Here is a 27603-nt window from a genome sequence, read left to right on the forward strand (position 1 = left end):
TTTGTAAGAGCCTCAGCAAGTTTCCTTTCCCTCATTGAGCACTCAATACTTTCTTTTCTTGGATAGTAATTTCCTTCCCAGCTGCTCAGAGCTCTCAGACTTTGCAGGCTGGAAGCCCTCGCAGGCTGTCTCATGGGCTGTCTCACCCACTGTTCTTGGTTCTTGGGAGGGAGGGGGCTCACATCTGAGCAGCCACGTCCTCTGGGCTCCCAGGAAGTGCCCACCACTGTCAGAGGGCTCATGCAGTAGGATGGACCGTGACCAGCAAGGACGAGCATACTCCATGGGCCAAGGACAGTCCGAGCACCGGTCCTTGCACCCAGCGTGACGGCAATGAGCAGGATGTCTGCTCTTACCTTCACAAACGAGGCCACGGAGAACAGAGATCAGGAACCTGTTTCCACGCGGCGGTGACCGACGCGCGGGTCGGCGGACCCAGAGCGGACCCCTCCACACTTGCAGGCACTCTACGCCATCACTTGTCTCAGCCTCACCCTGTCCTGATTTGCCCTGCTAGGCCCTCGATGGACCAACCCAGCCCCTCTTCCACCCCTCCACCCAGTGCCTTTTCTCTAACATGGAGACCCGAGTCTCCCTCCTTGGACTGAAGCCCAGTCTGTTCACAGGAAGGGACGAGCCGCTGAGTCACACTGTTCACTGGTTTATTGAGACTGGGGGAGATGCCTCCCCAAGAGACACCACGGCGTGAAGGGGATGCCTCCGTCTGCCTGTGCCGGTTGTCACGGGCCTTCTTGTGCTTGGGATTCTCACCAACTGTCTACTGGAAGCAACTCCCCAAGCCTGCCCCCATTTCTTCTCCCTTAACTCCCCCCAGAAAAACACAAAGCCAAAGGGGGCAGTCCTGGGAAGGAGGATGGGAGTGTGGACCTAGTGCAGTACATGAGCACAAAGGGGGGTTCAAGCAGAAAGCATGTGAGGGTGGGACTTGGGGAAGGTGCACAACGACGTGTAGGGTGGGTGCCTCTGGCTCTGCTGGCAGAATACAATGATTTTACGGTGCAAAGCTGAGAGGACCCAGGTGCCATGAGCACACACAGGGAGAACGCACGGGTAAACACGGACGTGCGCCAGTGGGGAAGGCCTCCGCTCGGCAGACAAAGGGCGCGGTGGCCACGAGAGCGCCGGAGGGAGGCGAGGACAAGGCGCACACAGGAGCACAGGAGGGAGAAGAAAGCACATGTGAGCACGCATGCACACAAGCACGTGTGTTGGAAAGCATGAGCACACACAGGGCGGAGGCCGGAAACTCCGGAAGGACGGAGCTGGTGGAGGGGTGAGGCGTGGGCCAGTGGAAGGAGACCAGGTAGGGAGAGGGGGCGCTAGCGGGAGGGGAAGGGGCGCGGCGCACTGCGAGGGGCCGGGGAAGCTGCAGCCAGGCACCCACTAGACGGCACGGTGGCTGTAAAACAGCGAGCACACGAGAGAAAACACGCCGGTTCCACAGTCCTGGGGACCCAGACGACCCCAGAATCACAGAGGAGGCCTTCCCCCAGCCCCTCCTCCTCCCCTCGGGCCCTCACTTGTACAGCAAATGAACCCGGCTCCCGTCACAGCTGAGCCGGTCAGGGGGCTCATGGGGGCCCCTGGGCAGGCCCCCCGAGGGGTCTGGGGGCGTAGGGGGGTGGCGCCGGGGGCGGAGCTGCTGCCGAGACCGAAGCTGATGGCGCAGCTCGGAGACGCGCTCCTCTTTCTGCAGGAAGAGAGATTGGGAGAGGTTGGAAGAATGTGGGGAAGGTGGGGTGTGAGCGTAAGACAGGGGGACGGAGGCCAGGGTGGACAGCAGACGTGAAAATGGGGCAGCAGGAAAGATCGAGGAGAGCCAAAGAGCAGAGGGGGCAGCAGATGAAAAAGAGGGACCAGGGAAATGAGGAGTGGGGGGCCGGGGAGGGGAGAGAGGTCCCTGCGCACAGATTTGTGCCAATGCCCCTCACCCCCCACCACCCCCACCGCCCCCACACCTCAGCAATGATCTTCTCCAGCTCCCGGTTCTCCTTCTCCAACAGCCGGGACTTCTCTTCCTCGTTGTTGTTGGTGGATGAGCCCGTCTTCATGGTGTCCTGCGCCTCTGACTGCCACTCTCCCCGGGTGATCAGCCTGCGCATCTGGGGGCGAAGGTTGGCGGCATGAGGTGGTGGAGCCCCGACTGTCAGCGACTAGCAGGTGGTGGGTTGGAGTCGAAAAGAATGAAAATAGAGGGGCAAGCTGGGCCCCAACCAAGGGCAGGAGTGGGAGAGGGTCCCAGGAAGTAGGGGTGGACTGCGGGGACAGAGGAGTGGGGGGCGCCTCACCTTCGGCACGAAGAGCACGACCAGAGTGATATAGGAGGAGAACACTATGGCAAGAGATGCGAAGGCGAAGGCTGCGTCCTGCTGGCTGGACAGGATCATGGTGACCGGGGCAGTGATGAGGCACAGGACCTGCGGGTGGACCCTGTTTGGGACCTCCAGGCTTTCCTCCCCCAGGAGAAAGCCCATGAGGACAGGTCCTGGGGGAACTTCCCATCGGAAAAGGGTCCAGACTCCAGGCCACCCTCAACTCCAGATCGGGAAGAAGCCCAAACCACATCCCACTCCAGGTCAACCCCTCCCTCAAGGGAGAGGTCCTAGGATCCTCACACACGCACAGAGCCCCCAAGCATCGAGGGTCAGGGAGATCTGGCAGGAAGCTGACTGGGATTCCAGCCAGGGAACCACAGACAAGCCATCTAACCTCCCTGCTTCTGCTTTCTCACCTGTGTAGGGGGGCACTAATGTGTGCTTCATGGGTGGTCACGGGATGAGAGTCCGCTTTACCCGCTGGAAAGTGCTTTACAAACCAGAGGCGCTAACTTCCACCCACTGACCCAGCGCTGAATCTCCCCTGGCAGCCCTGGGGTCAGCGCCAGCCGTCCGGGGCTCACCGCCACATTGTAGATGGCCATGCCCACAGCCCGGTGGTCGTTGATCTTCTCCGTAGACACGCTCTTGGTCTCGTAAGCAAGAAAGATGCCCAGCAGCAGCAACAACCCCTTGTAACCATAGAAAATGCCTGGAACGGAGCAAACGGTCACCTGGGCAACACGACCCCATGCGTCCACTCCCTCCCTACGCCCTCCGCGTCCTTCGCCTACTGCTGTTCCTGCTTAGAGCTCCAGTCGGCCCCTCCGACCTAGCACACCCATCTCTGTCCATCCCCCCAACGTGTCCAGACCTCACCACTTCCTCCTGGACACGGGAAGAAGACTGCTGAGAGCCAGTGTCAGCCACACAATGTCTCACCTCCTTAGCCTCCAGGCTGAGGGGGGGCTTTGCCCCTTCTGGTCACAGACCAACGTTCGGGGGCCAAAAGGGGCCTAAGCCAGGCCCTCACAGCCCTGGCCTCACCCTAGGGAGCTGACCAGACGGATGGTGTCAGGCTGTCCCCACGGGCCGCTCTGCCACCGGTCTGCCTCCTCCCTGCTTTAGACCCCCAGCTCCTCAGGGAAGAAGACCAACTGTCCCCCAGCCTGCTGTCCTCGCCCCACCCCTCCGCCACACCCCACGCACCAAGCCACGTATTCATCTTCCTGGAGCTGCAGTGCTCCAGCTGGGGCAGGATGGACACATCAATATCTTCCTTCGGCTCCTCCTTGGCAAAAGTCTAGGGAAGAAATAGGGCCCCAGGGAAGACGGCGGTCACCCTCCCTGCCCCACCTCTGCTCAGGCCCTGAGCCCCAACGCTGCCCCCTCTTTCCCAGGCCAGGCCCACTCTGGGCTCAGGAGTGCTTTCACGAACACCTCGGAAGTGCATGTCCCCCAGCTTTCCACGATGCCTGGGACGTCTACACATCCTTCCTGGATCCCCACCACCTGGATCCCCACCTGTGCTGGGGCTCCTGACAGCCGCTGTTGTGCAGAAGGCTGGAGAGCACTCTCCACGAGTGGCTTTCCTCCTCAGACCCCAGGCAGCGCAGAGACCCTGACCTCCAGTGCCTCCCCTCAACGGCTACCTCAATGGTCCGGTGCAAAGGGTCCACGATCTGCCAGATGGCAAGAGTGACGACATCCATGCCCACCAACAAGCCCACCGTGGCGTACAGCTTCCAGGGCTCCAGGGTCTGGATGGACACAGAGCACAGGCAGGTCGGGGAACCCTCTAAACCCCGAGAGCCAAGGACCTAAGGCTGAGGTTAAGAAGCAGCTCACCTTCCTCCACTCCTTCTTCTCCTCCTTCTTTGTGAAGACCGTGTGCACCCACCAGATCTTAGTGAACATGGAGCCGTAGCCCAGGCTAAAGCCCAGACCCAGGAGCCAGAGACGCGCCTACGACAGGAGAGGGAGGAGGGCAGAACCGTGTGCAACAGAGGTGCAGCCAGGAGTGGAGGGGTGTGCAGAGGGCCAGCAAGCTTCCTCCCACCCACCTTCTCCTCTGCCAGCAGGGCCCCTTGCTGCGATCTCCTGGGGTGAATCCCTTCGGACCCCCAGTATGTGGTGCAGCACCAGACCCTTCACAACACAGCTCCAGCCGTCCCCCCAGGCTCCTCGGCCCTTTTCTCCCCCAGGCTCCAGCCACATGAACCATCTGTGTCCCTGCAGGCCACATGAGTGACCACCCTAATTCCTCCAGCTGAGGAAAGGCCACGCATCTTTTGATATTCCAATGCCGGTCCAGCTACCTCCTGAGCAGCTCCCTCTTTGCTCCCACAGCACTTTGTGCAGAGACCTCTCATGCTGCCCCGCAGCTTAGCGCCCCCCCCCCCCCGCCCTCTGGTTTCACAGGGGACCTACAGCCTCTGGGGAAGTGTGCTTGTGTGTGCAAAGGCCATATGCAAGCTGCATGGTCAGGACAGGGCACAGGAAGGAGGAGTACGGCCGGGCAGGGACGGGGGCCTGTTTCCTACCAGCAGAACAGAACTGCACAAATATGGCTACTGAAGCCAGCCTTTCCCACAGCCCCAAGACCTCCCACACGCAAACACCAAGCACACACCTCCTTCCTGCCCCCAGCCCCCTGCTGTCAGGTCAGGTCTCTACCTCGTCTTTCCCCCCCTCCCCCTGGGAGCGCAGCTCCTGGGCTCAGCCCCCACAGCACAGACAAGCTGCCAGGGGTGGAGGGTTCTTTGTGCAGACCCCTTCCTGCACCCTCAGAGCCTCCCCCTTCTCTGCGAGGCATGCCATGGCAACCTTGGAACTGGCTAGAGCCACACAGTGAAAAGGTCTGGAGGTCAGGAAGAAGGGATGCAGGCAGGCAGAGACCAGGGGGAGCAGGGACAGCGGAAGAAAGGCCAGGCACTGTGCCTCCAGGAGCAGCTCCAGGGCAGGGCGAGCCACGTCCCATGGGGAGTCTGCCCACCTCCTGCTCACCTGGCAGACGAAGGGGAACTGGCTTCTCCCGATGTGGTAACCATCCAGCCCGAGGGGGAAGACGGCAGCCAGCGCGAGGGAGCAGCCCACAGCCGTCAGATTGTTCAAGTTGGGCTGGGAGTTCTGGATATAACTAGGGCAGAGGCGGGAGAGGAGGAGGGAGAGAAGAATTAACCTCTTCTTCAGGGAGGCTGGCTCTTCAGAGCCACCAGGGCCTGGCCCAGCCTGCAGCCATGGGCAACGGCAGAGTGCCTGGTGCAGCCTGGGCCAGGGGCGGGCAGTGCGTGCAGAGGGCTCCCCAGCACCCCCACTGCACACACGGTGTACAGCCCTCACTGTTACCCCAAGAACTTTTAGTTTTCGGTTAGCTGCTCTGGAGCTGGACTAGGACGTGGGTCTGGTTTCCCCCTTTGGTGGTCACGGTCCCTGGGAAAGCATAGGTCAGAGTGGACACCTCGACCCCCCACGACCTCAACAGTTGCACAGGTCTCATCTCAGTCCCTGCCAGGGGCATGCTCACTGTCTTCGAGGGGCAGACAGAGGAGGACAGTGACAGAAAAGAAACTTACCGGACATGAGAGTTGTAGATATTAAACGACAGACAGACCACAGCCAGGACAATGCCCAGGCTGGAGAGCACAGAGACCGAGATGAAGAGTTTCTGGGACATGAAGCGAAATGTCTTGATGACCAGGGTCTGGTCAGCCGGGGGGGCCCCTCCTGCATGGCATTAGGGGTAAGGGGAGCTCTGGTCAGCTGGAAGACCCTCCTGCAGGGCACTGGGGGGATCTGGTCAGCTGAGGGGACCCTCCTGCAGGGCACTAGGGGGAGGGGGTCTGGTCAGCTGGGGGGACCCTCCTTCAGGGCACTGGGGGGAGGGGGTCTGGTCAGCTGGGGGGACCCTCCTGCAGGGCACTGGGGGGAGGGGGTCTGGTCAGCTGGGGGGCTCCTTCTGCAGGGCACTGGGGGAGGGGGTCTGGTCAGCTGGGGGGCTCCTCCTGCAGGGCACTGGGGGGAGGGGGTCTGGTCAGCTGGGGGGCTTCTCCTGCAGGGCACTGGGGGGATCTGATCAGCTGAGGGGACCCTCCTGCAGGGCACTGGGGGAAGGGGGTCTGGTCAGCTGGGGGGACCCTCCTGCAGGGCACTAGGGGGAGGGGGTCTGGTCAGCTGGGGGGACCCTCCTTCAGGGCACTGGGGGGAGGGGGTCTGGTCAGCTGGGGGGACCCTCCTGCAGGGCACTGGGGGGAGGGGGTCTGGTCAGCTGGGGGGCTCCTTCTGCAGGGCACTGGGGGAGGGGGTCTGGTCAGCTGGGGGGCTCCTCCTGCAGGGCACTGGGGGGAGGGGGTCTGGTCAGCTGGGGGGCTTCTCCTGCAGGGCACTGGGGGGATCTGATCAGCTGAGGGGACCCTCCTGCAGGGCACTGGGGGAAGGGGGTCTGGTCAGCTGGGGGGACCCTCCTGCAGGGCACTGGGGGGAGGGGGTCTGGTCAGCTGGGGGGACCCTCCTGCAGGGCACTGGGGGGAGGGGGTCTGGTCAGCTGGGGGGACCCTCCTGCAGGGCACTGGGGGGAGGGGGTCTGGTCAGCTGGGGGGACCCTCCTGCAGGGCACTGGGGGGAGGGGGTCTGGTCAGCTGGGGGGACCCTCCTGCAGGGCACTGGGGAGAGGGGGTCTGGTCAGCTGGGGGCTCCTCCTCCTGCAGGGCACTGGGGGAGGGGGTCTGGTCAGCTGGGGGGCTCCTCCCCCTGCAGGGCACTGGGGGAGGGAGTCTGGTCAGCTGGGGGGCTCCTCCCCCTGCAGGGCACTGGGGGGAGGGGGTCTGGTCAGCTGGGGGGCTCCTCCTGCATGGCACCGGGGGGGCAGGTCCGGTCAGCTGGGGGGCCCTCCTGCAGGGCACTGGGGGAAGGGGGTCTGGTCAGCTGGGGAGACCCTCCTGCAGGGCACTGGGGGGAGGGGGTCTGGTCAGCTGGGGGGACCCTCCTGCAGGGCACTGGGGGGAGGGGGTCTGGTCAGCTGGGGGGACCCTCCTGCAGGGCACTGGGGGAGGGGGTCTGGTCAGCTGGGGGGCTCCTCCTCCTGCAGGGCACTGGGGGAGGGGGTCTGGTCAGCTGGGGGGCTCCTCCTCCTGCAGGGCACTGGGGGAGGGGGTCTGGTCAGCTGGGGGGCTCCTCCCCCTGCAGGGCACTGGGGGGAGGGGGTCTGGCCAGCTGGGGGGCTCCTCCTGCATGGCACCGGGGGGGGCAGGTCCGGTCAGCTGGGGGGCCCTCCTACACGGCACTGGAGGGGGGTCTGGTTAGCTGGGGGCCCCTCCTGCATGGCACTAGGGGGGGCGGGTCTGGTCAACTGGAGGGTCCCTCCTGCATGGCACTGGGGGAGTTGGTCTGGTCAACTGGGGGGCCCTTCTGCATGGCACTGGGGGGGAGTCTGGTCAACTGGGGGGCCCCTCCTGCAGGGCACTGGAGGGGGGTCTGGTCAGCTGGGGGGGTTCCCTCCTGCAGGACACTGGGGGGAGGGGATCTGGTCAGCTGAGGGGACCCTCCTGCAGGGCACTGGAGGAGGGGGTCTGGTCAGCTGGGGAGACCCTCCTGCAGGGCACTGGGGGGAGGGGGTCTGGTCAGCTGGGGGGACCCTCCTGCAGGGCACTGGAGGGAGGTCTGGTTAGCTGGGGGCCCCTCCTGCATGGCACTAGGGGGGGTGGGTCTGGTAAACTGGGGGGCCCCTCCTGCATGGCACTGGAGGGGGGGCTGGTCAGCCAGGGGGCTCCTCCTGCATGGCACTGGGGGGGTCTGGTCAACTGGGGGGGCCCTCCTGCATGGCACTGGAGGGGGGGTCTGGTCAGCTGGGGGACCACTCCTGCAGGGCACCTGGGGTTTGGTCTGGTCAGCTGGGGACTCCTCCTGCATGGCACTGGGGGGGTCTGGTCAGCTGGGGGACCACTCCTGCAGGGCACTGGGGGGGTCTGGTCAGCTGGGAGGCCCCTCCTGCAGAGCACTGGAGGGGGGTCTGGTCAGCTGGGGGGCTCCTCCTGCAGGGCACTGGGAGATGGGGGGGGAGGGGACAAGGAAATGAAGATGAGGCAGAGAAAGGAGCAAGGGACAGCTGTCTCTAGCCCTGAGGACATGGGGCCCTCGCTGCCGTGAACCCTGAATCGGGGTTGCTACAGTGGAGTGCTCCCTACAGCTCGGGGTCTCGGAAGCAGTCAGAAGTGAGAGGAGGGAATGCAGCTAGAGGCTAAGATGTATCTCCAAAGCTGCAATCTGTTTCTGTTAATGTTTGTTCTGTGTTTTCTGTCTTTTTGGCAGCAAAGGAAATAGGAGGGAAAGAAGGAAAAGACTGAGAGGTAAAGTTCATGAGGTCTCTCAGAATTCAAATCAAAAGCTGCAAAAAACAGTTGTAGGATCATAAAGCTAAAGAGTTCAAAGTATCCAGTCTGGTCTCCTAACCTCAGGAAAAACACCCGATCTGTGATTTTTAACCCCAGCAGGATGATATTCCCAGAGGTGTTTTCTAGTTATTATTAAGAGGAAGCTCAAAGTTGTCAACGAGTTCACAGCGGGGAAAAAAAAAAAAACTAATTTCAATTTGCTTAGCTTTAAAAAGAAAAGTGTAATTTAGGCCATGCAGCATTTATAGCAGTAGAGAATACTGTCCTAAATTCAAATTATAAAAAACATGTCAGAACTCCAGCAGTGCTGGGAGCTAGGAGCTTCCAGTTGGGTAGGGTAGCAGGCAGCTGCCTCCATCCTTAACATGCCAAGCCTTTATTTATCCGCAGGTCCTTCCTTTTGTCCACCTTGAGTATCTTTCAGATTTCCAGTTGTTCAGCCCACCAAGCGCACAAGGAATAATTGCTCACTTTGTCTCTTTAAAAAGCACATTTGAGTGGAAGACAATCATAGGAGGTTTTGCAACCTCTCCTATAATTTAAGCAACCAGTTTCCTGAGAGAGATGACGAGGCGACTCCAGGCTCAAAGTAGCTAGTTCAGATATATCAAGGTACCAGAACATCTGGGAAACCCAAACGGGGTTTCCATGGCTACCCCCTGTGCACCCGCACTTCTGATCCTATTACCTGAGCAGTGCATTATTTTTGCTAGTGCACTGCTCCCTCTACAAATACACAGCTCCCCTACCCATGTCTTAACCCAGACCCTGGCCCATCTCCCTGGCACACTTCAGGCTGATGGCACCTGCCACCGCACCCTCGTTCACATGCACAACGCTTCCCCTTGGTTGCTCAGAGGCACTGAAGGAAAATACAGACAGGACCTGCTTACCAATCCACTTGTCCGTCTTGGACCAGGAGAGATCATCCTTGGTGCTGTCATAGTAGCCGATCTTCTTATAGCTGCCCCCTGGGTGGGAGACAAGAGGGTGAAGAGCCCGGCCCCAGCACTAGCTTCCCACTCCCCTGAAGTCGCTCTCCCTCCCTGTGCCTGAGCCCCTGGGGGTCCCTGGGCGCACCTCACGGCTCTCTCGAGTCCGCAACCTGACTGAAAGGCAATGGAAGGTGGATGCCAGGGCAGCGTAAGGACAAGTACGGGGAGCATCTTGTGTGTTTGAGGCCTCCTTGGAGGGCTCCACAGACACATCCCTCAGCCTCACGCCTCTCCCGGCCGTCGTCTGGCACTTTGATTCTGGCTTCTGAAGCTTCAGCGTTTCTGCTGATTCTCCCTCTCATGACAGACAGAATCACAGGATCTAGTCTCCCAGTGGCTTTCATTTTAATTTTAGAAATTTCTCTTCTGTTGGCTTGGGTTTTAATTCCTTGGAAAGTTGCATCTGCCTCTTAGAGCCTCGAGGGGGGAATTCAGCCATTCCTAAGAATTCCCGCTCCAGAACTATTCCCTCAGAAGCCAACCCACAGCCCTCTCTCTGGTCTGGGCTACAAGGAACATCTGCAGACGGGGTGGGGCGGGGGCTGGGAGAAGGAGACTTTGCACGTTTGAGGAGGCTGAGAGCAGCATGTGGACAGTCCAACTCGCAGAAGCTCGGCAAGTACGTGTGCATGCTGACGTATAAGGAAATACGATCTAGAAAAGCCAGACTACACGGGAGACACAAAAATCGGGAATGATAGCTTATATAGCAAGGAAATGCAATAGGTGCCTCTAAAAATAGCAGGTTTGCTGGATTCGGCTTGCCTGGAGTCCACAGGGGTGCACCTGACAAGGCATTAGCCCCTCAAAGCCAGGCCACCAAAAGCAAATTTTTGAAATCACAAGGGAAGCCACTGGAGAAAGACTGCGTCTGCCCCTCCCAGCTCCGGGCATCCCACCCCGCTCTGAGCTTTTTACTATTCTTCCTATGTAAACACGGGATGAACCGGTTCAGAGAAGGGCAGGAGGCGGGGAGGCACCCTCCCCAAGTCCCTCCCCGGGTGGTGACCCAGCCCAGTCCCTGCCCGGCCGCCCGGCCCCGCGCCCGAGCTCACCCTGCAGCTGCTCGATGAGCGTCCAGGCCATCCGGGCGCCACTGGCATCAAACACCACGTGACCCTGAGTGCGGAACAGGCAGGGGCCGGCCAAGGTGACAAAAGCAGGAGCCAAAAGAGAGCGTCAGGCACTCTCCGGATCCTCATGTGTTTGATGTAATTGAGCCTCTGAATGAATTCTATTTATGGCATTTGCCTGCATATAGGACATACCCCAGATGCCCATACCCTAGATTTTAGAAACATTCTTCTTTGGAAAAGCTTCACCCATGGGATTTGAGTGGGAAACATCCCCAGCTGGAGCCCCAGGAGACCTGGCCTCTGGCTGTGACCTGGGCACTCACCAAATCCCTCTGGACTCTAATTTCCCCACTTTGAGAGCAATAGGAGATGATCTTTCAGACTATCTCCTCTTTTAAAATCCTGTGATTCGCATCTGACTCATCAATATCTGGAGATACATGAGGGAGAGGTTGAAAGGAATGGAATACAGCATTTTCCCTTCTGGTCTCTCACGGGTTTTCTGGTTTGGGGGTCTGAGACCGATTACTGCAGGTTAATGGGTGCGTGCAGGAAGGAGGGCGCGCTCTGTCTCAGGGGAGGACAGGGGAGCGTGAGGAGGTGCTGTCACTCACAGAGACACCCTCGAAGGACGAGGAGTTCATTGCCCGGTAGATTTGGTCCGTGATGGTCTGGTTGTTATAGTTGAAGTCTTCCAGGCGCACCCCCGAACGGCCACCCCCTCCGGACGTCTTGTTCAGGGCCAGCGCCAAGGCCCAGATGGCATCGTAGGCCAGCGGTGCCTCCTGGAAACCACCTGTCTCCTCGGGGTGTCTCTTGAGTCTCTTGGTCAGTTTCTCCACAAACTCCTGGGATGTCTGTGGAGGGAAGGACGGGGGGAAAGGGCTGGCGTGGGTGGGTGTGTGGGGCACGGCTTCTGATTCCAGCTGCAACACTTGTAAGCAAACGGATGGTTCGTGTTCCTGTTGTCAGAGGGAGCAGACGGACATGCGGAATCTGGAACGACGCCCGTGTGCCTGTCTTGGAAGCTGCCGGACTGGACCTGGGGTGAGCGGGGTCCAGTGGTCCCGGGTGAACAGACACGAGCTCAGAACTGGAACCAAAGATCTAAGGAATGGACACTCTGCATGACGAGTGGCTGAAGAGAGTAGACATGGAGCTACAAGGCGATGTTCTCCCAGGCTCAGACTCTCTCAGTGGGCTGGACCCGGGACCTCACAGCTCCTCCGATTCTCAAACAGCCTGGAGGGGCCCCCCGGAGCCTTCCTCGCTGGGCTCCTCAACCAGTGGGCTACCTCCCTGAGCATCCTCACGTGCTCTCAGCTACAGCCCCCCAGAGGGTTTTCGGGAGACTGGCCCCAGAGACACCCTTCCCGTGTTTGAAAGCCAGTATTCAGCCCCTACCCACAGCCCTCCCCACCCCCAATCTTTGTTCTCCAACATATATAAAATGCTGGGTATAAAGTGTTTCTCTTTGTAAATTTCCCTGTCTCTCAACCTCATCTTTGTCACTGACACTCAGATCTACAGTCCAGCTCAGCATTTCATGTCCTGTATCTCCAACTGCTCTGAGGTATTTGTAGCTATATGATCCATGATCCAAAATTAAAAATATCTAAGACGAAGCTCCACTTTTCCTGGCACTTCCCAGTACGTGAGACTGAAGCCTTGGAATCACCAAGTCCTCTTAATTCTCTGTTGAAATGTTTCATTAAGACCATCAGTGCCTACACAGAATAGCGTTAATAATAATAGCTAGCATTTATATTTCCTGACAATGTTCCAGGCATTTTTCCATTTTTCTGAGGTATGTGTATATGTATAATATATATATTATATAGAGAGAGAATCAGGCACAGAAAAGTTTAACTTGCCGGAAGTGATACTGCATGGCAGGGCTGGGATTCAAGCCCAGGCAGCCTGGCATCAAAGCCCATACTCTTCCTAACCACCTCGCATTGCTTCTGCATGCTGACATGCCTCTCTCCAAGAGCACCTGCTCGCAGCCAGCTGCAAGGCTGAGACTTCCTGAGTAATCCTTCACAAGTCTATCCAATCTTCAGTTCACAGTACACACTAGATCAGAAAAACATCCAGATGGAAAGGGATTCATCTGCCCTGCATGGTGCTCTCCCCACCCAGATCTTCAACTCTCCGCAGGTTCCAGGTCACTCGACCAACATGCTTACCCAAAAAATCATTCCGCCTTGGGCTAACAAAGATACCTTTGCAAATTTTCAGGTGGAAACGTTACTAAGCAGCTCAAGGAAAAGTGAACAAGAGCAAAAATTCCACAACCTATGGAAATTAGTAAAGTAATCAAGGGCAACTTTATGACCCTAATTTTCTATCAGCCCTGCTGGCTGTCTCTATGTGAGGGACATGACACCGATGCCCGACTGTGACCTAAACCATGTATCCTGAGGCAGCTTCTGATTTTGTATTGTACTGAGATCTGATGGGACCTCTATCCCAATTTGTGAGAACTGGAATAGAATCTTACCCCCAGGTAAGGCCACCTCCCAGCTGCCCCTCTAGCCCAGAGCTGTCAGTGTCCCCAAAACCACTCCAACCCACTGGCCCATTCCTGGCTCCTTTCTAAACCAGGGTTTCTCGATCTCTGCTCTACTGACATTTGGATCAGGAGAATGCTTTGCTGTCGGGGACTGACCTGTGCATTACAGGATGTTTAGAAGCATGCCTGGCTTACCCCTTAGATGAGAGCTGTGACAACCAAAATTGTCACCAGATATTGCTCCAGCCAATAGTCCTCAAAACCAGTAGCATCAACATCCCTAGGGAAACTCGTTGGAAAGGCCCACCCCAGACCTACCGAGTCAGGACTTCCGAGGGAAGAGCCCCATAATCTGTGTCCTAACTAACCCTCCAGGATAGTGTAGACAGCTCTGCTTCTCTTCTAGATCTCCATGGCTCTGGGTCCCCAGGTCCAACCCTTGCTTCTGATCTACTTCTCCTGGTCTTGCTTGATTCATGTACGATCCATTCCCTGGTCAGCTGTTAAGGCTGCTTCTACCCTCTGGAAAATCCTGGCTTTTCCACCTGGCAATTTCAGCTACCAAGCAGGCCTGCAGTCTCTAGAAGCCCTATGACCTCAAAGGCAGGCACCACCTTTCTCTAGAGACCAAGAGCCAGAAAGACGACCCTCCAGCACATTCTGCTTCAAAGCCCAGATGTCACTTCATACCCCTAACCAAGGCCCTGCTCCCCACCAGGGGCTCCTCTAGTCCCCTGCTATGGGGTAGAAGCCACAATGGGCAGGTCCCGGGCTCAGGGTGCCAATAAACGTCTTGGCTTTGGGTCCAGCTCCTCTACTTCCCCAGGTCTAAGGATGACTCACTTCTCAGGTGCTCTACAGGGAAGTGATCCTCCAGAATCTTCCCATTGTATGTTTCAACCAAGATACCTTAAACATGAAGTCCCTTGGAATTTCCTAGGACAGCGTCCAGAGTCCGTGTGACACAATCCACGGTTAGGACAGACTGCCTGAATCTTCTTCCTCCCTGGCTCAAAAACCGCCATCAGCCATACAGTATCCGCCAATAAAGCCACAGACTCTTTAATCGGATTTCACAGTTTTCCACAGAGGGTGACAGGGCAGGGTGCTTTGGAGTTAGACTCAAACAAGGGTCAATTCTGGCTTCACCACTCAGCAGTTACCGGGCCTGGGCCAAGTCCCTCAACCTCTCTGAGTCAGTTTCCTGGTCTGGAGAATGGAAATGAAAAACCTTCATCAGAGCTTGGCTGGGAGGATCACAGAAACCATGTCCCTAAATTCCTGGTTTACTGCACAAAAGCAATTATGACTACACCTTTGTTTTAACGAGATATTTGGGGTTTTACAACCATTAACTCGCCCCTAGCGTGCCTCCCAAAATAGGTCTTCCAGACCTGGGGCTACCCCTGGTGATTATAAGCAGACATGGAGGTTGCCTCACAAGCTCGCTCAAGATTCCTATATTCCTCCAGATAGAACCCTGAGCAAGACAGAGCCTCGGCCTCACACCCCACTCACTCGTGCCCCTTGCCTGCAGGGCTGCCCCAGCCTTCCCAGATCAGAGGACATGTCTTCCAACCCCAGGCCTGTCACCAATCAGCTCTCTGGAATGAACGGATTTCAAAAGTCCCTTTTACATCTAAAATTCTAAAAGAGGATCATTTAAAAAACATCAGGAGCCAAGCTAATTGAGTATCAGTCAGGAGTGAATATTAAGCAACTCCAAAGGGCTCTGAAGTCACTAAGAAAATAAAACGTATTTCTGCTCGGGAACAGCACAATGTCAAGGTGTGCTTGCGGATACAGCATCTACATTATCATTAACGCCTCTCCCTCATTTGACTTCTTGCCAACCAGTCCTCGTTGCCACGGTAACAGCCCTTCGTCTCAACAGGGGCCTCGTGAACATACCACTCCCATCTCTCTCTCTGGTTCCTGCTCAAGGAAGTCAGCGCAGAGGTGGAAGCCACAGGACACACAGTGCAAACAAGCCCCACGTGCCCTCCTGTGCCTGCAGATGCCACCCCGCTCCCCTCCCCCGCAAGGCACCCTCCGCTCTCTCCACCTGCCCAGGGGCTGGCCCTTGGTCCCCACGCTCACCATGTTGGAGATGCTGCGGGTGTTGGCAGGGTTCAGCATGACAATCTCGGTGGTGATGTGGCCTTCCACGGCCTCGGTCATCTCATCCACTGTGCAGTTGATGGATGGGTCATAGGTCTTGAACCAGTTGTCAGCATACCACCCAATGAGGAACCAGACATACTTCTTCCCGAAGAGCCGCTCCTTATACACCTGAAGGCAGAGAAGGAGCAGGGCGGGGACTTTGTTCCTTTTTCTGTCTCATTTCCCTTGACACTATCCAGCCTCTTGGGAATCAGAGAAGAGCAGAAAATTGAAAAGAGGAATCTACAAGTCTTGGAGGGAGTAGGAGAGGCTCAACTCCTCCTCCTCCTAAGTTCCTCCCCAGCAAGTCAGGAAAGATGGGGTTCAAGGGTTCCTGTAGAAACACAAGGGGGTAGGAAAATGAGATCTGGAGAAAGAGCTGAGTGCGAAAAGCCAAGAGATGGAGTCAGAGCCAAGAGACAGGGACGTCCTATTAATCATCGCCTCAGATCATCTGCTACCAACCTGAGCAGACATGCAGAGAGACCCCATCAGACACCCAAGGTACAGAGCCCACCCAGGCCCCTCCCGCTTCGGATTCCAACTCTACCTCACAAAACACTTTCCGGGCTTCAGTCTCATAGAACAGTCCCACGATGATTCGGGCATCCTGGCGCTACAGAGGGAGAGAAACAGAGCTCCTGAGGGAGCCCTGGAAACACCCAAGCACTGCCACACCTTGGATTCCCTGCCCTGGAGAGCTCAGTGTAGGTTTTGCTCACAGGGTGGTGGATAAATGCCAACTGGACGATGAGAACAAACGTCCCCAGGAGATGCTACTCTCTCCCAGCATCAAATTCTGTGATGTAATAGAGCTGTTAGCGACTGTGAATCATATTGCAGTGTATCAATGTATCAAATCAACACTAAGCTTACAACATTATGCATCAATTGTATGCAATATATAACTGCATATAATATATAATGTGTATGATACATTATATAATATACAATTGCATAGTGTAGATATGTATATATAAAAATTTATCAAATCAACTCTTTGCACACCTTAAGCTTATACAATGTTATATGCTAATTATATCTGGATACAAAAAACAAGACAAAAAACAAAAGAAAACAAAAAAAACCCCACCTGCCCCTGCCTGGTTCTCCTCTCCGACCTCCCACTTTGTTCCCCCAACCTGGTTCCTCCGCAGGCTGAGCCCCCCACTCCCGAGCAACACACCTTAAGGTTTTTGACTGGCACGGCTGGATCTGAGAAGAAACTCTGGCGGAAAGTAATCTCAATTCCAGCCTCCTTCACTCGCTCCTCTAGGTCGTCCAGAGTCTTGGGTGGGCATGAGAAACAAATGGAGAAAACGTGGGGTGTACAATGGGGTCAAAACCAGACATGTGACCTGGGGACTGCACACTCAGAGGAGGAACAGCAGTTCTGAACCCTCCTTCAACCGAGTCTGTCCCCGGAGTGGGGAGAGCTCGAAGGAAAGCATCTGCCGTCTCAGGATGTAGACTCTACATACGAAGGTGCTCGAGAGCTCCTCCTGTGGATCTGTGTCCTGGGAAGCCACCCCACTCACCCCACTCCCACCAGACAGCAAAAGTGGGGGAAAGGAGAGCAGAGGACGTGGGGAAATGAGTCAGGGTCTGGTGTGCACAGGACGGTCTCAAGCTCAAGAGGCAAGTGCACAGACAGAGGGATCAGAGTAGAGTGCCCTGAATCCCTGAGAGAGAGTGGGGGGAGGATTAAAGGGCCACAGAACATAAGGGTGGGTGGGGGATCCAAAGACTAGAATAAAAGAGAGGGGTTGACTATCTTTTCCAGTTCAGAGCCCTGCATTTCCTCTCTGCACTTCACCTGTCCTGTCTCTCTCTCTCTCTCATTCCCTCCTTCTCTGTTCCTTCTCCATTCCCACTGTTCCTACTCACACACACACACCACCCCCTTCATGTCTCTGGAATTTGCTGCCTTTCTGTGTTCCTATCTCATATTCCCTCTCTTATCTCAACTTCGGAGTAAACCTACTTTAATAGAAGTGGGTCATTTGGGGTCTGTCTGGGAAAGAGAGCATCAAAGGGAAAAATTGTCCTAAAACCAAAAACTTGGACAGGATCCTGAAAACCCAACTCTGTTTATTCCTCTGGCTACAGAAAGAACATGCACTTAACCCACTCAGAACGTGTTTGCTTTTGATAAAGAAACAGGCTCTTTGGGGCGCCTGGGTGGCTCAGTAGGTTAAGCATCTGCCTTTGGCTCAGGTCATGACCCCAGGGTCCGGGGATTGAGCCCCCACATCGGGGCTCCCTGCTCCGCTGGGAGCTGCCTCTCCCTCTCCCTCTGCCACTCCCCCTGGTTGTGCGTGCACTCTCTCTCTCTGTCAAATAAATAAATAAAAATCTTAAAAAAGAAAAAAGAAACAGGCTCTCCTCCCCAAAAGGAATCCCGGCCACATCTCTCCGCACTGAAGTTTGAGTGCATGCACGCTCACCGAGGTGAAGACCTCAGTGGTCTGCTGGATGGTGGCGATCTTCCTCCAGCCCCACTTTTCAAAGAGCTTCACGCGGGTAGGATTGTGGAGCGTGGCCGACGGATGAGTTCGAAAGAATGTGGGAAAGCGCTGCCTGTTGGACAGGGCCGGTGAGCTGGAGCCGTAGGAGAGCTGAGGCACCGGGACACAGAGCAGGACATGCTCGCCCAGAGCTCCGCGCAGCCCTCCTGGCTGCCCCCAAGCCTCCTGCCCAGCGCTGCCCTGCGAGCACGGTTCTCACTGGCCCAGTCCCTGGCACGGGGCTCACTTCCTGCTGAGGAGGGGCAGTGAGCTGTGCTCTCAGGCCGCTGCTGGAGGGCCGTGAAGGACCACGAGTCCTGAAAACGGGCCCTCCGCAGTCCCTTAAATACAGAGCTGCAGGACTCCCCTTCCCAGCCCCACAGCCCGGCTTACCACGATGAGGTTCCACATCCTGGCGGCCTCAGCCACAAGCGTGGAGACGGAACTACACCCAGGCATGAGGATGATCTTGATGGGGTCATTGTAGAGCAGCTCATACAGGTACTTGGTGGCTTGGCCTGGGTCGCACTGAATGGGGAGGGGTAAGTGTTGGTCACCCGTGCTCCTCCTCGTGGCATCCCCAACAACCTAGCTACTTCCCAGCTGGATCCCTTCCGTCACGAGCACCGTTTTCTCCTCCTTCCCGACATCTCTTCCTGTCCAGTCTCTCAGCTCCCCTCATGCATCAAACACCGTCCCCTGTCTTGCCCCTGCCTCCTTACCCATGTCCTCTCCTGCACGCACCTCCATCAGGATTACTGCAGAGACCACCTTTCCTCCCTCAGCCCCTCCTCAGACCTCCCCCAGCCTACCTTCCTCTACCACCCCGTCCCCTTCCCCATGTTTCTAAACTCCAAATATCTGTGAGTCTGCAGGAATGTGAATGAGTCCCCAGAAAGCCTCCTCAGAACCATGCTATGAAAATTCCTCCTTCACCTCTGCAAACTCCTGCTCCCCACCTTCCATTTGTCCCTGGCTCCTCTCTTTTCAGGGCTAGTGATAAATAAACACAAGGAGAACAGGGAACAAGACCACTAGGGAGTCCTGCTTGGCGGTCCCTCCCCTCCTGCTGGGCCCTGACATTTGACGGGTCCATTAGAAAAAGAGGCACTTGGGGAGGGTTGGAAGTGGAGGAGAAATAGGTGAGGAAGAACTGGGGAGAATAAATAGAATGAGGCTCTCAACAAACCAGATGCTTTTAGGGGTGCCTGAAGGAGGGGCAGGGAGATGAGGAAAGTAAACAATGCAGAGACCTGGGGAGGGAAGGGACGGTGGGAGGAAGAGCCGCGTGGTGAGCCCCTGCCTGTTCCCCTCCTGCTGAAGTATGACATTTCAGAAGCTGCTGGAGCCCCAAAGGAAGTTGAGAAGAAATGGAAGGCAGTGGGGAGCCAGGGTAGAGGAGGAAGAGACAGGAGGCGCAGGGGCTGGGGAGGGTGACAGGGGGCAGGCAGAGAGGGAATAAGGAAGGCCCCCTAGAGCCTGCTCACTTCCCACTGGGGCCTGACATTTGAGACACCGTGGGAAGTTGGAGAAGGGGAGCCGGAACCCTCTGCTGTCCCCCTCACCCCCACCCCCTGCTACGAGGTGTTTTTGAAGGCTCCTCACCCTGGCAGCTCTGCCATTCTCAGGCCCCACCTTCCTGCACTCTCCTAGCAGGTTACCCCAGATGCTGCCCCACCTCCCCCTTGCAGCCTGGGGAAGGTTGGCAGGAACAAGTAGGAGCACAGACAACACACACACACACAGGCTGACCCAGGGCTCTTCTCTGGCTTGCTCATTCCTCCCCTACCTTCTCTCCTTCCACACTCAGTTCCTCCCTGCAAATTCCCTGATTCTCACCCCTCCCCAGTAGACTTCTTCTAGGCCTCTCTTCTGCTCTCTCTTCTGCAAAGGATCTGGACTTGCCCGCAGGAAAGCACACATTCCAGTTTGCGGCTTTCCCCCTCTCCCTCGCTGCCTCTTCTAGTTACTCTTCCATCTCCCTTCTCTCAGGCCCCCCATCTGCTCCCCAGCACCTCTAAGGAGTCACCTGTCACAGTGGATGAGTCTGAGCTCACACACGGGGCTACAGGACTACGGGGCTCCCCGGCTCCCTGTGACCTCCTATCCTGACCCCTGCACCCATCCCTCCCAGTCTCTCGCCCCAGACTCCCACCTCCAGCAGACCTGACCCTCTGCTCCTCTCCCTGCCTCTCCCCCTAACACCTAATGTTTTTTCCTGTGCGTGGCTGATCTTCCATGGGGATCCTGAGGGTGGCTACTTAGGCATCCACCAGGACAGGACGTGTAATGGCAAAAATGCAGATGCTTGGGACTTGTTCCTGACCAGGGAGTTAGAATCTGTGTTAAACCCACTCCTCTGGTGATTCTCATGTACACCGAAGTTTGGGAATCCCTGCCAAAGTGTCAGGAGGGGTTTGAAGTCCTCTCTCCAAGCTCCTTACCGTCCTTGTGCTCTCTTCTCTCCAAGCACCCCCTTCAACCCCACTCTGCCCACTCCTCCCTCACAAACCTGTTTCTCGGAATGACTACATCCTAAGTCCACCCAGGTGAAGACGACCAAATCCTCACCTCCGTACTCCACTCTACTCTCTCCCAGCCCCTTACGATGCTGGGGCCACATGTCAGAGAAGATAAATTTGAGGTCCCAAGTTTCTTTCCTTCCCGGTGGCACATACTTCCCCATACTCCCAATTACTCATAGGGAATAGGCTGGGAAAGGAATCTTACGGGGCCACCCTCTACTACCCGACCCAAATGTTCTTTCCTTCCCCCTTTCTCTGTTCCCCGCCTCCCTCACCCTACATCCTATTTCCCTTCTCACATCTCAAGAGACCACAATGCTGTAAGGAAGATAAACTCAAGATCCAAGTTCCACAGGATGCCCAAGAATTGATCTCTATCCCACTCCTCCGCATCACCCCCCTCCCCACCACCATTCTTTCCTCTTCTCTCTCCTGCCTATATCCAAACTCCCCTCTATCCCCATGCAATTTTGAGGGCTCCTGTGTGGACCTCTAATCCAATTCATTTTCCCAGGGCCTCTGCCCATCTCCTGACCATTAGCTTTCCCAAACTATAATATGCCACATATCCCACAGTCCAGGAATCTTCAACAGGATAGGGCTCACAGCTACCTTGCTGTTTGTTGTGATAAATAAACCAGAGCACTCAAGTCCCTCAAATTTTTCCTTATTCAGAGTGCCAACCTGCTGCCAAGATTTACCTTGTTACCATGGTAAATCTAAAGCCCTGCTCCAGGTCCTCACCTCTGACACCTCCTCCATCCCCTGAACCCATCCCAGGGTTAGTTTACTCCCAGAGGACCAGGATCAGCTTGTACCCTAAATCCACCACCAGTTTCCCCAACTCTCCCCCGCCCCTTCCATGCATCCTGGGGAGCAGAAAGGTCTGCCTCACAGCCTGATTCACCCTCTTAAACCCCTAGACCCTCATCTTGAACCTCCAGCCCGTGTGACTCTCCCCAAGCTCCTGCACCCCCAGCCCATCTCCCCCGCTAGTCACACGTGGGAGGGGTCTGCTTCGCAGTACCAGAAGTCACTCAGACAGAGGCCCCTGCAGCTGGCCCCCTGCCCCCCAAGCCCCCACCGCCCGCCCACTCCCATGTCGGGGGGCTACCTTGCTGTCGTGGTGGATGAGCTTGAGCTCATAGTCCGGCAGGATGTCCCTGCGGCTATTCACGTCCTCCAGCGCCATCTCCACCGCGGGCTGGCAGGCCTGGCCCCCGGGCCAGCCCCCGCTCATGGGAAACAGCGCCCCGATGTACACTGCGCGCCGTTCTGAGGAGGGGTGCGGGGGGACCCGCGGGTGAGGCCGCGGGAGATGAGGGGAGTGGGAGGCCCACAGCGGAGTCACCCCCGCCGCCATCACCACTAGGAGCAGCAGCGGCCACCCCACCCGGGGAGCGGGGACCCCCGGACCCATGACCGGGAGGGAGAGGGGCTGTTTGGGGAGGGGGAGGAGCTCAGGGGGGACACTTTTCCCGGGGAGGGCTGCTGAGGGGGTGTCGAGGAGGCGCCTCCATCCTGGCCTGTGTAGGGAGGAGAGGGCGAGGGCCCCAGGGAAGCGGGGAAGGTTGGCTTTCTAGGGCCCCCACGGCTCCAGCTCCCGCCCCTGCCACCGCCACCTCCACCGCGGACTCTCCTCGCGGACTGACTGACCGACCGAGGGGAGGAGGAGGAGGAGGAGATGTCGGGCTGGGAGGGGGCCCTGACGTCACGGGCGGCGCGCGGCAGCTGGGGGGGGAGGGGCGGGGAGGGAGGCGCGCGCCGCCGTGGGAACGACAGGCGGAGGGGAGGGGCGGGGAGGGGAGGAGGACGCGACCCCCCGCGGGAGAGGCCTGGACCGGGAAGGCGGGGGGAGGTCCCACCTAGGGGGCGGTCAGGGAGGAGCCGAGAGGGGAAGGGGCGTGCCGGGAGGGCGGGGTGAGCCGAAGCTCGGGGGAGCCGGGGATGGAGACGCGAAGGACGGCGGTGGGACGCGCGTGTCTGAATCGGGGGTTGGATGGATGGGGCGAAGGGCTGAGGGTGTGGGGGACAGGGCGATGGCAGCGGCTTAGGAGAGAGGTGGTTGGGTGGGAAGGGGGTGGCGTGAAGGGGAGTGATGGGGCGGAGGCTGGGAACCCGGGGCTGGGGAGACAGAGCTCGGGAAGGAATGGGAGCTGCGAGAAGGCAAAGGGTGGAGGTGGAGGGACTGCCGTGCGGAGGAGCCGAAGCGGGGAGAGCCAGGCCCGGCCAGGGGGAGACGGCTGCGCGGGGCTGCCGGGTTGGTCCGGCGGAACCCCCCGGGGAGCAGGCGGCGGACGCGTGGGGTCTGCCCGCGCCCCCCGCCCCCGGCCGAGCTCTGCCCTTTGGCAGGAGCGGAGCCCAGGGCAGGGCAGCCAAGCGGGGAGTTGGGAGGGACCGCGGCCTCGCAGAAAACCGGGACTGGAGGCAGAAAACAGGTAGGGAAAGAAGGGGCCGGCCGTGAACTGGGAGGGGGTGGTTGGGGGAAGAAGGACAAGACCCCACAGCCTGCGGGCAGAACCCCTGGGGGTGGAGGGTGAAGAGTGAGGGGTACGGGGATTGCAGTGCGCGAGATGAGGGTTTCTGATCTCACCTGAGTGCGGCGTTCGATTCACTGGCAGCAGGAAAGACGGGGATCAGAGAAGAGTTACCACTGGCGCCCAGCTTCCCCGGCCTGATCCCCAGCCCCCTCCCACACCTGTCCAGGCCGGAGAGGACCGGGTAGAGCAGAAGCCTGCGTTTCTGAGGGGAGGGTGCCTGGGGATAAGAGCAAGGTGGGGCTGTGGGTCAGGACCTGTCGGTTTTCTTCTTTTATTTTTCATAGGACAACAGAATCTGAGACAGGACTGCCAACAGCTAAGACATGGGCAGATCCTGGTTTTGTGGAGCCTAAATATTATAAAATGCAGGGGTCTCTCTTCAAGAGAAAAAAATACAAATTACAAATACAATTGATTTTAAACTATTGCTTTTAAAATCTTACTTTTGCATTTTTTACAAAAAGCTATGACCATGTGAACACATTATTAGAGCACAAGAAGAGACCTGGGTGAATGAGGAGCCCTGACGCTTAAATTGCATTAGCTTCATGGTAAATCCACCCCTGGATGGGACTCTCAATTTTCAAAATGGAATGGTAAACTACAAGCAGAATAATTATGTTAAGGGAGGAAAGCCAGGTCCAGGACCTTGAAAGATTCTACAAGAATAGGGGAAGCATGAGGTATGCCTGCATCTCACAGAGAAGATTGCAAAGGGGGAATCTGGGTGCCCAGGAAAGGGGGAATTCTGCAGAACTGATTGACAAAAAAGGTGTTGGACACAAGACTGAGTCCCTTGAGAATGATGGAGTTTGTCTGAGAGTTCCAGAAAGGGACTGTCCTCTTCCCCCTCCCCATCCCTGGGTGGTCCTTAGTGCTCTGACAGTTCTGCCCCCAATTTTAAGTCTTTTCAATTTTTACCCTGATAATTTCCCACCCCAGATATTCTTTCCAATCTTAACATTTTTTTCTAAGTATGACATATGATTTATTTCTGAGTCTTTACAATAATTCAGTTATATAACAAATGGAGAGGAATCAGCTGTAGAAGAGGGTTATGCATAGAAAGTTCTAGTTAAGAGAAAGGGACTGAGGCTATGGGAAACTGGAGTATTTAAATCTTAAGAAAGGTGATGGAGAGTGAGACTCATAAAGGAAAAGAGAACATGTGAAGAACTGGGAGCAGGGAGGAGATACAAAGAGGGAGGGAGAGGAAGGAAGCCCCCAGTGTAGGTAAAGTGGGCACTGGGGACAGCAGGAGGGGGCTGGAGACAGGTGGGGGGGGAAGAGCTGGGTTTTCACCTTCACTCCCCCAAAGCCCCCCATGTTGCATAGCACCCCGTTTTTCCCACCCCACTCCCATCCTCTGCAAGCACCCTCAGCTGCAAGCACGCAGCCGTTCCCCTCACCCTGGCAGTGGGGCTTGGGGGTGCTCCACTGGCCCTGGCTACAGATGCTCCGGGAGCTGCCCACAAGATGGAAGTCAGGGTCACATCGGAAATCCACCCGGGCTCCGTCCAGAGCGGGGAGGTCCCCACCCGTCAGGAAAACCTTCCCATTTTCCAGGGCCAAATATGACTTGGAGCAGATGCGGACTGTGGAGAGATATGAAAAATGAGAAAGAGAGGCACGTTGGGAAAGAAAGCCTCCTTCCCCTTAAAGAGCAGGGGTCTCAGACTGGGGTTTGGGGCCTCAAGCATCCTAATCTGCAGGAAATCAGGGGTGCAAAGGATTTGCCTCTCTAGTTTCCATTCCTCCCTTAACCCTATAAGCATCCACACATTACCAACAGAAAAAAGGAAAAAGCGTTTCCATGGTAGGAACCCAAGATGGAGCTAGAAGCACATAGAAATGGATCTTTTCAAAGTCAGTGGCAGTGGGTTGTTCCCCAGCTTTGAGACATGCAGATGGATGTAACTTTAGATGCACAATCAGATTTACCGTTCTTATTATAGTTGACTTACACTAATGTTAAACTGGGTTTTGCTTTGTGGGTATATGATCTCTGCGTTGGAGACAAGTATTCAAAAATGCCATGAAATCATTTTGAGTGTTTGTGCACAATCTGTCACTAATAATCCTCAAAAAGAAGAACTCACAAGATGAATAATCAAGTTATTTTATCAAACAGTCAGTGGCCTAATGCAGGGAGGATGAAATGAAATGAAAGGTGTGGTCGGCTAGCTTGACTGCCTCCAAGTGCACATAGTAAAATCCTTCTTACATAGTGTTCGCTCAATAAACCTATTTGTGAATTTTGTTACAGTGGATTTCAAGTGCTGACTTGTAAGCAATAATGGTAAGTTTGAGGCAGGAAGAGGAATGGTCTTGAAGAGAAGAGGGGCTTTGCAAGGCTACTCACCGCATCGGCTGGGTGTGTCCATATCTGTCCAGGAGCCGTTGGCCAGGCACTTTCGGACCTTGGGCCCCACCACCTCGCGCTCTCCCCGGCACACATACTCAATCTCATAGTCCACGGGCAGGAAGTTGATAGCCTTCACCTGGTCCCGAGTCAGGCCCCTGTACCTGATGCCCCCTTCCCAAGGCGGGTGTATGATCTGGCAACCTGAGGGGTGAGTCCCAGGAGTCAGAGAGGGAAGGGGGGGGCGGGCAGAGTCAGCTGCGGGAGGCGCAGGAGCATAGGGCGTGGTCAGTGGGCAGGTGGCGGACCAGGGGCCCAGATGGGATGCTAGGGGGTGGGAGTAGGAATGGGTACAGAACCCTGGGCTAAAGGACGGAGAGCCCTGAGCCAGGTTTAAGGCCAATGAGACAGCTCACAAGTGAGGAGGGAAGCGTGCTGGTTGGGGGTAATAGGGAAAATTAAGAATTCTGAGACGGTACAATATGCCAGTGAGCTTGGTAAAACAGGCTAAAGGAGGATTTTTGAGTAAATTAGGATGAGAGTACAGGGGAGGCTTCTTAGGTTACCCAGGCAGCAGTGTGGGAAGGAGGGGTGGGGTCGAGAAAACAATGCAGGGTCACCGAAAGGAGGCCGATGCAGTGACGTGGGGCAGAGAAGAAGGGGTGCTGGGTCATAGGTGGGGTAAGGGAAAGGAAGTCAGGGGTGTTAACGCGGGGCCGGGCAGACAGGGTCGTCAGGCCGGGATGCTATCTATGTAGGGCTGACGGGATAGTAATGAGGACCAGAAAGGGGGGGTGCAAGGAGGGGCGGAGTGGGTGGGGTGCCCGAGGTGGCCGGTGAAGGTGCACCTTCTGAGGTGGCGTTGGGGGTCTGCGCCCCGCCCGCGCCCGGGGGGCGGAGGAAAAGCGGCGCCAGCGGCAGCAGCAGCGGCAGCAACATCTGAGGGACAGGCGGCCGTGAGCACCGGACCGAGCCCCGCCGGCGCGGCCCAACCGGGGGGGGGGGGGCCTCGCTCGCCGGGCCCCGCGGGCTCCGACCCGGCTCCGACCCGGCTCCGCCTGCGGACGAGACGCGCGCCCCGCGGAGGAGGCGGGGGCGGAGCCCGGCGCGCGGGGCGGGGGGGAGGAGAGAGCGCCTGTCCCCACCCTCCTCCTGCCTCCCTCGGCCCCCCACCCTCCCGGGACTCCACCTCTAACCGCCTCCTCTCCCCCGGCCCCCGCGGCTCTCCGAGCCCGGCGGCCCCGCGCGCCCCGGCCGCGGCCCCGCGCGCCCCGGCGCGGCCCTCCCCCGCGCGCCCCTCTCCGAGCCCGGCTCCCGGCCCGGCTCTTACCTCCGCGCGCCGGCCCAGCTTCCCGGCTCTCCGGGCCTCGAGGCCCCAGGCCCGGCCGCTCCTCCCGCTCCCCCTCCTTTCTCCTCAAGCTTCCCCTCCTCCCAGCCCTCCTCCCCGCGAATCCGGGCTCCTGCCCGGCCAGGGTCTCGCTCCCCTCGCGCTCCCCCGAACCCCACCCCGGTCTCTCCTTCCCGGGGCGGCGGCGGCCGCGGGAGCGGGAGCCGGCAGCGAAGGAGGCGGCGCCGGGGACCGGGGGAGGCTCCGGGCGGAGGGAAGAAGGAGGGTGCGGAGAAGACAGGGCGGGGGGAGGGAGGGGGAGACCGAGGCGAGGGCGCCTCCCACAAGCCGAACCCCGGGAGCCGCCCCGGATCCCGGCCCCGCCCTGGACCGCCCACGGCGCCGGGGGGCGGGCGGCGGCGGGTGGGAGGCTGGGGCGCGCACCGGAGCCGGGTGGGGGCGAGGGGCCCCGAGTCGAAGGCGGAGGAGCGGGCGCCGAGGCTGGGAATCTGGGATGCCGTTGCAGGAGGACGGCTGCACGAGGAGTAGCTCGGGATCGGGGTGAGAGGAGAGAGGCGGAGGCCGGAGCCACGAGGGGAGCGAGGCAGGTGGGAGGGAAGGAGAAGCTGAGGTCAGACCGGGAAGGGCGGAGGAGGGGGGTGAAGGCCGGGCGCCCGGAGAGGCTCCCGCCGCCCAGCCGCTTTGCCTCGCTGCCCTGGGCAGGCAACTCGGGGAAAGGACTGAAGGCGAAAGCCGGGGAGGGGAGCATCAGGAGAGAAATGGAAGTAGTAGAAGGGGGGGAAAAAGGAGACAAAGGAGCCTGCAACGGGCTGGAGCCAACCTTATCTTTCTTTACTCCAGCTGGGCT

At 57.8% G+C, this 27603-nt stretch overlaps 1 protein-coding gene across 9 annotated transcripts; it reads right to left on the bottom strand.

Annotated features, from left to right (window-relative positions):
• Positions 1-626: 626 nt before the first annotated feature.
• Positions 627-27126, bottom strand: GABBR1 (gamma-aminobutyric acid type B receptor subunit 1). Of its 9 annotated transcripts, none has more exons than XM_045866195.3 (23): positions 26739-26878; positions 26257-26347; positions 25409-25612; positions 24456-24641; positions 23100-23120; positions 21621-21781; positions 18375-18509; positions 17922-18092; positions 16661-16762; positions 16025-16090; positions 15412-15603; positions 11411-11653; positions 10776-10839; positions 9619-9696; positions 5912-6062; positions 5343-5475; positions 4185-4301; positions 3989-4096; positions 3546-3639; positions 2921-3048; positions 2310-2438; positions 1980-2123; positions 627-1711 (listed from the first exon to the last, which is right to left on the bottom strand). In XM_045866195.3, exons 2-23 carry the CDS (start codon positions 26345-26347, stop codon positions 1538-1540), a joined length of 2892 nt encoding a protein of 963 aa, XP_045722151.1. In that variant the 5' UTR covers positions 26739-26878; the 3' UTR covers positions 627-1537. The 9 variants fall into 9 exon arrangements, with proteins under 9 accessions (XP_045722151.1, XP_045722150.1, XP_064453109.1 ...); XM_045866194.3 differs by having other exon boundaries at positions 1980-2174; XM_064597039.1 differs by lacking the exon at positions 26257-26347 and having other exon boundaries at positions 1980-2174; positions 26739-27123.
• Between the last annotated feature and the right edge of the window lie 477 nt (positions 27127-27603).

The sequence above is a fragment of the Mirounga angustirostris genome, unplaced genomic scaffold (assembly GCF_029215605.1).
Source record: "Mirounga angustirostris isolate CCGP_5_RB_7025 unplaced genomic scaffold, mMirAng1.0.hap1 SCAF_8, whole genome shotgun sequence".
In the NCBI taxonomy this organism is placed as follows: Eukaryota; Metazoa; Chordata; class Mammalia; order Carnivora; family Phocidae; genus Mirounga; species Mirounga angustirostris.